Below are 9,131 nucleotides of genomic sequence, written 5' to 3'. Positions count from 1 at the left end.
GTTAATTGAGTTATTTAAATCTTTTACATTAGTATGGATATATAATTGCAGATCATCCGCGTACAACATGGATTTACTAAAAACAAGTGACTCACAAATTCTGTTTATATACAAACTAAACAACAAAGCAGACAAAGTCGATCCCTGTGGTACCCCTAACAGATTATTCTTCCAATCCGACAATAATCCACTACCTGTTTTCACTCTTTGCATTCTATCCGTTAAATAAGAATTAAACCACATAATAGCACTTTCACTAAAACTATAAGATTTAAGAATCGACAGTAATAGCCTATGTTGAACACAATCAAAAGAACGTGTGAAATCTAGCAGTACCATTACAGTTAATTGGAGAGTGTCTATTGCACGCCTCACATCATCAGTTATACGAATTAGAGCCGTTTGTGTACTGAAGTTAGTCCTATACCCTGATTGATACTTATATAAAAAGTTATTATTACTAACAAAGTTACATATTTGTTGATAGGCTATTTTATCAGTTACTTTACCCAAAACACATAAAATATTTATCGCTCTATAGTTTTTGCACTCACTCGGGTTCGCAACTTTAGGGAGTGGTAATATCAAGGCCTTTTTCCATTGCTTAGGGTAAAGACTATTTAACAGAGAAAAATTAACAATGTGACACAAAACACACTTTATATCATCAAAAATCAATAATAAAAACTTTAAATGAATTCCATCATCTCCCACTGCGTTAGACGAAATTTGTAAAATAACCTTATAAATTAAGTCACAGATTACTTCCTTAAAACTAAAACGATCATTAAATCTACTAACAAAAACTAAATTTTCATAATCCTCATATAATTCCTCATTAATATTATTATTAACACCACAGAAGAAAGAATTCAAGTCATTTAGAGGAACAACAGGATCAGATCGTTTTTTGACTCTTTTCCCACTCCTTGATATTTAACTACCTTCCACAGTGCTTTGTTAGACAAATCAGAGTTGAAATGTCTTTCAAAATATCTATTTCTTGAATCCCTGACTAATCTTTTTATTCTATTACGTAAACTTTTATATCTAACAAATACATCATGGTCTCTTATTGTAATATAACGTTTATACAATCTAACTCTTTGTTTCATTAGTTCTTTAATTTCGCCGTCAACCCATGGGCATGGGTTTTTCTTTGTATAAATTTTCCTCTCCGTAACATTATTATTAAACAACTCTAACAATTTACTACACATTATATCCACTTTATCATCTTCCCAGCTAACAGAAGTACATTCGGTTTTGAGTTTAATTCTATCAACACGTTTAAAATCTCGAATAGTAATATATTCCTTCTTTCTTAATCTTAACCTTAAATCCAATTCTAAGTAAATCAAGTCATGATATGAAATTCCGGACACTGAGCTTTGCCCATAACTTCAAACTCTAATAATATCCTTACATATGTCAAGTTAACTTGTAAAACATACACAGAATAAAATAAACAAACTAAAGAAGAAACACTTGATAGTAAACATTCTAAATGTAAATACAATTTTGACATGTAAACAAGTTTTGATTAGTTGTTAGTTTTAGAATAATAAAATAATATAATATAATTTTGAATTTGGGTGCATTTTTAGATCAAAATCTAATTATTCAAGTGGAAAACAATAATTTAGCGAATATTCACATGGTTGTTTCGATTTTAATATAAGTTGGTGTGCCAATTCCCTATTCCTTAAATCTAAATCATTTTGAGAGCTGTTTTCACAAGGTGTGATTTTGCTTATAGCTTTGAGTTTATAACAATCCTTAAAGCTTTTGTTATGGTGAATAGCGTGCAATTCTACTGTTTTTTTTTTATTTTCTGTTATTGATACAAAAACTGTAACCAGTCATTCTTACCCGCAAAGAATTTGAGGTGTGCCCAATGTAGTCCTTGGGACAGAACCTACAGGTTTGCTGGTAAATTGAATTATTGGAGGTACAGTCCAATTTACCAGCTATTGGATAAGTTTTGTTAGTGACGCTAATTTGGAATTGATCGGTCTTATCCATAATTTTGCAAATACCACAATGTGGTTTATTAAATGGTTCACAGCAAAAAGATAAATTGTCAGAATTTTTTCCAACAAGAATTTTGGGCCTTAAAAGCATATCCTTCAAATTTTTAGGTCTCTTAAATACTATTCTATTTGGCCTGGACAATAATTTCTCAGTTAAGGGCGAGCTTTTGTAAATTTCATAGCCAATTTTCATAACTCTCTTGAATTTGTGCAAACCAGGATAAAATTAGGTTATAAATTTAGGATATATACATATATTATTATTCTTATATTATTATAAATATAAATAATATATATATATATACATATATATTATATATACATACATATACATAAATTATATATATATATATATATATATATATATATATATATATATATATATATATATATATATATATATATACTAGCAGACCCGACAGACGTTGTCCTGTGCACACGTCTTTAATTCGAAAATTTTAAACTTTGATTAATCTGACACAATCTGGGCTGTTTTCATAAAAATTTATATTAAAGTTATTACTATATCTAACGTCATTACATGTACATTTAATCACACTTCCACCAACTGATAGTGTGTGAGTATAACATGAGTGAAGTGAAATGTAGAGGATGTTTTAAATGAAAACTTAAACTTATTTAAACTGAAGGTAAAAAAGTTGAAACAAACTATTTTATAACAGGTATATTTTTTCAATTTACAACTTAATTTATCTTAATGCCATTGTATGTACAATATTTTTTGTTAATCCTTCGGGAGTATACACAAACAAATTAGATGGTTTTCCGACCCTGGAACACGCAACATATAACTGGCCGTGAGAAAAGCATGGATTTTCTAAATCTAAGCCACAAACTGTCATTGTTTGACCTTGTGACTTATTAATAGTCATAGCAAATGCCAAGCGGATTGGAAATTGCAAACGTTTGAATGGTATAGGCGAATCTGAAGGAATTATTGGGATCCGTGGTAGAAGTACAACTTCACCTTGAAATCTTCCGCTTAAAATACTGGCTTCAAGAATGTTGGCCATGATTTTTTTTATGACCAGTCTCGTTCCATTACACAATTTCGGAGCATTCAAATTCCGAAGCAAAATTATTGGTGAACCAATCTTCAATCGCAAATTATGTGGTGGCATTCCAGGTAAATCCAGTGAATTTAAAAACTCTACAGGATAGTTGACAGCTTCATCAGGATCAACAACGGTGTCAATTGATTTGAATGTAATTTCATTACCAGGCAAAGATTGTTGTATTTTAAAATTGATTGCATCAACATCTAAATTTTTTGCGGCTAAAATAGCTCGCTCACATAGCCATGCATGATTGGTATAATTATGTTGCAAATCTGGAAATACACATTTTACTAAGTCATCTTTGGTAGCCACCATGTTGCAAAAATTCTCTGGGAGTCTTATATATTGTGTATTTTCATAAAATTGAACTTTACCATTGCCAATGTCTAACAATATTTTAGAGAATTCTGACGCTAATGGATCATTGTGAAGTTGAACGCGCATATTAAGAGTAAGGCATAATTTGCTGACACTTCGCCATAGATAAGATTCTTTCAAACATGCATTTATTTCGTCCGCATATGTCGCACGTGGAATGGACGGGTAATGTTTGTCTGAAATCACCAGACAGCAGAAGTAGAGTACCACCAAAAAGCCTAGTATCATCTTTGATATCTTTTAGGGATCTGTCGAGAGCTTCAAGCGAATGCTTGTGGGCCATTGTACATTCGTCCCAGATAATAATTTTGCACTTTTTCAAAACTTTTGCCATGCCTGAATGCTTATTTATGTTACACATTGCTTCGGGATTTGTATGAATATTTAAAGGTAATTTAAGTGCTGAATGCGCAGTCCGTCCACCATCAAGTAAGGTGGCTGCAATGCCTGATGAAGCAATTGCCAATGCAATATGATTTTGTGATCGAATGCGCGCAAGTATCAGTGAGATGAGAAATGTTTTTCCAGTGCCACCTGGTGCATCCAAAAAAAAGAATCCATCTTGTTGTGCTGCAAATGATACGTTTATTCGATCATACACATTTCGTTGCTCAACAGTAAGCAATCGTTCATTATTAGCAACAAAAGTAGCCAAATAAGTCATATCGAATTGGTGTTCACGTTGAACATCGCTGTTGATGATATCTGCTGCTGGGCGGTTCGGTGCTGGCATGTTGAAATGGATGAGCGGCATGTTCGAAATGAGAGTACAAATATCTTCAATCATTATTAATGCCTTGTTATATATTTCTTCTGAGAATTCAATGTTGGGATTTTGATTAGTAGCTCTAATACGATGCAAAATATCTTCACTCATTGAGTCTTTATATTTGTTCCACAGAGTAGATGCTTCAGTTGGAAAACACGTTGTCAATATTATTGAAAATAATTGACGAATTTGCTGTGGGGATGAGCTCAGTGCTGCATCTGCAAGTGTGAGGTCCCAATGGTTATCATCCTCCAATAAATTTAACTCACAACATGCATCAAAGAAAGTGTCATATAAAATACCATTTACTTTTCGCAAATATTGAAAGGATGTTGGTCCAGGAACATTAACCAATAACAAACGCAGAAAAAAGCATTCGCGTTGCTTAGGATGAACTGTATATAATCTGCCTAGAGTATTTGTCATAAATATATTGGTGAACTCTGGGACTGGAATGCCTCGTTTCCGTGGTTCCCGACGTTTTGATTGTTTATTCCATGTAAAAAATTTAGGAACATCAGTATACAGTAACGTCTTTGCGAATTGACCAACAACATCTTGTCGTTTACAAAGGTTGAAAAATTCAGTAAGAGTTGTTTTTGGAGCTGTTAAAGCTTGTTGTATTGCAGTCTGTTCTGTAAAATAAACACGCTGTCCATTTTCAAGGTGCACAGCCAAATGTATAACAGCAGGATTCCTTTCATGTATAGGGAACGAAAAAATGCGCCAAATAGCTTCATTACTACTTATGTATCTCCCAATTGATAACGTGTTATTTCATCATTGTCGTTTACATTTTGAACAGAAAATATAGCTTTATCACTGCCCTTATGAACGTACTTACAAATGTATTTGATAGACTTCACCGAACTGCATAATTCAACGTTTATGTGTGCTTTATAGGTTTTGCACAGCAATGGTGAATATGGAACCACCCAGCGATTATCAATATCTACTCTTACACCGTTTGACAGGCGTAATTCATATGATTGACCACCATTGTCTACGTCTCTACGACGGTAAGATGGATAACCGTCGATATTGGTGATAGTATCAGTTTGACATGGTTTTGGAAAACGTTTTGTACATTTCCCATTATCCATACATGGTGACACCATATTTAGAGTACCACATGGACCATGGATCATATTAGTAGTAACAATGTTAAATAATTCTTTATCAAAATTCGGATCCGGAATCTCCGCTGAAATAATTTTGTCAATTTCTTGTGGGCATACTTTATCCACTAACCAAATCAAAATATGCGCATGAGGTAAACCTCGTTTTTGCCATTCAACAGAGTAAAGCCAACATAGTGTTTCACCAAATACCGAGTGATGTGTAATCAAATTCATCAAAGATTTTAATTTTTGTTTGAACACACGTGCAGTAATATCATGGCGATGCATTGTTGTTTGACCTGACAACAGTAAAATGTTAATTTCATCCCAGTTTGGATTACACGTAAATGTGATAAAAAGATCTGGTCGGCCGTATGCACGTACGTAAGTCATGGCGTCTTGAATATATTCTTGCATATGACGCGGACTACCAATGTATGATGATGGAAGAATATATGCGGTACCGATGTTGTTTATATCATTCGTTGCATCTACGTTACCGATTACAGCATCACGTAAATGAATGTATTCCTCAGAACGAAGTTTTACTTGATTAAATTTTATATACCGTAACCTCTCACTTTCGATTTTAACATACATATCGACTACATACTGATGAAATAGCTGTCTGCATCGGAGAATGTGATTTTCTTCATTAGCACGAATCATCAACCGGTATGCGTAGAAGTTCATCGCACTAACTTTCTTGATCAGTTCTTCACCTGGAAATAAAAAGATTTTTAAGATAAACAGAAATGATTGGTTAAAAAAAAGAATAATCCAGTTTTATTTTTGATTTACATCAATGACTTGTGTAATGGGCGCTTCAGGGGTCGCGTGTTTGCCTTTGCCGATGACACAGCTTTTATTTTTAAAATTAATGTTTAAACACCTTGAAAAATGAAATGGAGAATGATTTAAAACTATTACGTTTATGGTTTGATAAAAATTACATGATTTTGAGTGAAAAAACAAAGTTTTTAATTTTTGGTCTAAAGACAGAGTACAATTTGGAAACACCTTTGAAATTCCATGATTTTAATTGTTTTAACAATACCTACCAACAGTGCAATTGCATGATTATAGAACAGAACAATAGTATTAAATACCTTGGACTGATTATCGACAGTAAGCTAACATGGAAGTCACATATTTTAAAATTGAAAAAGGAACTGTACAGTAGCTTAAGAAAGTTTTATTTGCTTCGACAATTATGTCCAAGGAAGGTTATGATCAATGTGTATCACGCTCTCATTGGATCCAGGCTGGGGTATGGAATTGCTTGCTGGGGCGGAGCCTACCAATCGACACTTTATCCTATTATTATATTACAAAAACACTTTGTCCGTGTGATTGCAGGAAAGGGAAAGCTTGAGCATGCCTGGCCGATTTTTCTTGATTTGAAATTGTTTCCACTAAAGCATCTATTTATTTATAAAGTGTTAAAACAATTTTTTGTAAGAAGTACAGCTTTCTCCGTAATGACTCGTAGTACAAACCATAACTTAAGACGATGTCAAGTAATGCATGTTCCGAAATCACATTCAGCAGCGTATCAAAATTTTTACAGTAGTATTGCACTCCGAGTTTTTAATACAATCATCCACCAACTTGAAATTTTTTCTAATATAGATCAATTTTTGTCTAACTTAAGAAAGTGGCTTTTTATTACAGAAAATCTAGATATTGTTTTGAAAATTGTACAATAGAACACTATTGCAACTGCATTATTAACAGTTTTAATTGCAAATAGTTAGGTTCGCAACATATTATTTTGTATGTGGTTCTAATTATATTTAATTTAACTTACTATTGCACAGATATTACATGTTTAGTTATTTTGATAGTTTAATAATATACTTATTTATTTATGTCATGCCGTTTTTTAATCTTTAATAATTTTAACGTGCTGGCGATCCCACCACAGGAATTTTCGTAGGGGATAACCTATTTATTTTGCTTAGTTATGAAAACATAGTGAGTATTCATTTGCAACCAATTTTTAAGTTGGAAAACTTGAGTGTTTTTTATCATGGTTTGTTCAAATAATGTAGTCAATGTACAACTATTATTTAAATTTAAATATAAGTATATTGTATTTTGGATGTTTGGGGTGACTGGGGCGCCCTTTGCGAGGGACTGTTTGTAATAAGTCAAAGTTTCTTGATGGTAAAATATGTTGATAGTTTTATTTATGTCATGCCGTTTTTATTATGGAATGGTTTTTTGCGGGGGATTTTTCGGTTGTTTCTTGCGTCTAACATGTATAATAGCATCTCTAAGAATCAATTAAAAATTATCTTTAAGTATAATATAGTTATTTATTGTTGTACATGTTTAAGGGTGTAAAATACATATTCATGTAGAGTTGTAAATGTGTATTTATTGTACTAAATTGTATTGCAGTAAAATAAAGAATTTTCTATTCTATTCTATAAATAATAATAATCTATAAGTTTTACCTGTAGTTGGATTCCGTTGTTTAATATTTAAATGATATCCATCTTCTCCTTCCCAAAATATCAATGGATATTGCAGTGCATCATAAGAACGATGATTGTCTTGAATTATTTGCATCGTGTTATCTCTGCGTTGTATGCGAATATCTCGACGTTCACATGGATCACCAGCCATAACAACTGCAACTTCATTAAGAGTTGGAACATTATATGTGCCTGCGTGCTCACCATGGGGCACTTTGTCTGCTTTAATAACAATGACGTAGTTGTCGTATTCCAGTCTGTTAGAAAGAGTCTTGAACAATCGTAACAATTGGTTATGGTTTAGAAAAAACGTTTCCAAAATGTCCACAATTTCTCGTTCCTCCATTTGCTCCATATGATTGTATACACAGCGCATATGGGTTTGTTGCTCCTCATCACCCATAAAATAAATTTGTAAGAATTTTGGATCAGCATCAGGCATTGGAAGCAATGAACCAATTTGGTGGTAAACTTGACCTTGAATCTTGAATGTAGATTCAAAATTACGTCCATCTTCATTACGAACAATTTTTGTTGCTCCAAATGATGTCATTTGAAAGCAAGAATTGAATTTACGAATTTTTTTTAAAAAACAATTTTGATTGAGATGTGGTTCCAGCTAATAGTGATTTTAAAGGTTCAGGTGGTGGTTTTAATGGTGGCAGTGAAATTTTTCCAGATGTGCAACATAAACCAGCTGTTTCATCTTTGTACTTCAAAGCATGACAATATTGACACTCTTTGTCCATACTGCCGATCATAATTAGTACATGTGATGAATAGTCTATTTCAGGGTCATATTCAAATGCGAGACGATTAAGATATGCTCGTGTCAATGCTCGACTATCTTGCATTCGCCGTTGGTTACGCTCTCTGTGTGCATTGGTCGTTCGTTGACGTGCCTCACGTTGTCTTAATGCATTAGCACGGAGACGTTGATTCCGTTGTTCTGAATTTTCATTTGCACGTGTACGTGCAACTTGATCCATTAAAGTTACATTATCCGTTGAGTGTTCTTGATCTGTTCTATTCAATCGACGATCATGGGCCAATTGTGCGTGTCGAGTACGTCGACCAATATTTCGTCCTCTTCCACGAAGACGTGGCATTTTTCTGTAAAAATAAAATTCTGTATAATAGTAAACAATGAATATGAGGAAGTTATTGAATATGTAATTTTATTTAAGTAACTTCTAGATAAAAATGTATAACAACGTAGACTACGGTATCTAAAATACTAAATAAGTATTCCCTATAGGTCTGAAGTA

General features: G+C 33.0%; 1 protein-coding gene across 1 annotated transcript; it reads right to left on the bottom strand.

Annotated features, from left to right (window-relative positions):
- Window positions 1-4,867: 4,867 nt before the first annotated feature.
- Window positions 4,868-8,042, bottom strand: LOC124372283. Its single transcript, XM_046830662.1, has 2 exons — window positions 7,843-8,042; window positions 4,868-6,102 (listed from the first exon to the last, which is right to left on the bottom strand). The coding sequence occupies exons 1-2, from the start codon at window positions 8,012-8,014 to the stop codon at window positions 5,006-5,008; spliced, it is 1,269 nt and encodes a 422-aa protein (XP_046686618.1). The 5' UTR covers window positions 8,015-8,042; the 3' UTR covers window positions 4,868-5,005.
- Between the last annotated feature and the right edge of the window lie 1,089 nt (window positions 8,043-9,131).

This window comes from Homalodisca vitripennis, unplaced genomic scaffold, assembly GCF_021130785.1.
Source record: "Homalodisca vitripennis isolate AUS2020 unplaced genomic scaffold, UT_GWSS_2.1 ScUCBcl_2841;HRSCAF=7962, whole genome shotgun sequence".
In the NCBI taxonomy this organism is placed as follows: domain Eukaryota; kingdom Metazoa; phylum Arthropoda; class Insecta; order Hemiptera; family Cicadellidae; genus Homalodisca; species Homalodisca vitripennis.
Note: the sequence above shows the minus strand (reverse complement) of the source record. Positions and strands in the feature narration are given on the sequence as shown.

Bases quoted from the DNA above. Each gene is read 5' to 3' on its own strand.
- LOC124372283 (XM_046830662.1), bottom strand. From the start codon at position 8,014: ATGGCTGGTGATCCATGTGAACGTCGAGATATTCGCATACAACGCAGA. The intron at 6,103-7,842 runs GTAAAACTTATA...TTTTATTTCCAG, and splicing joins ACAACGGAATCCAACTACAG to GTGAAGAACTGATCAAGAAA.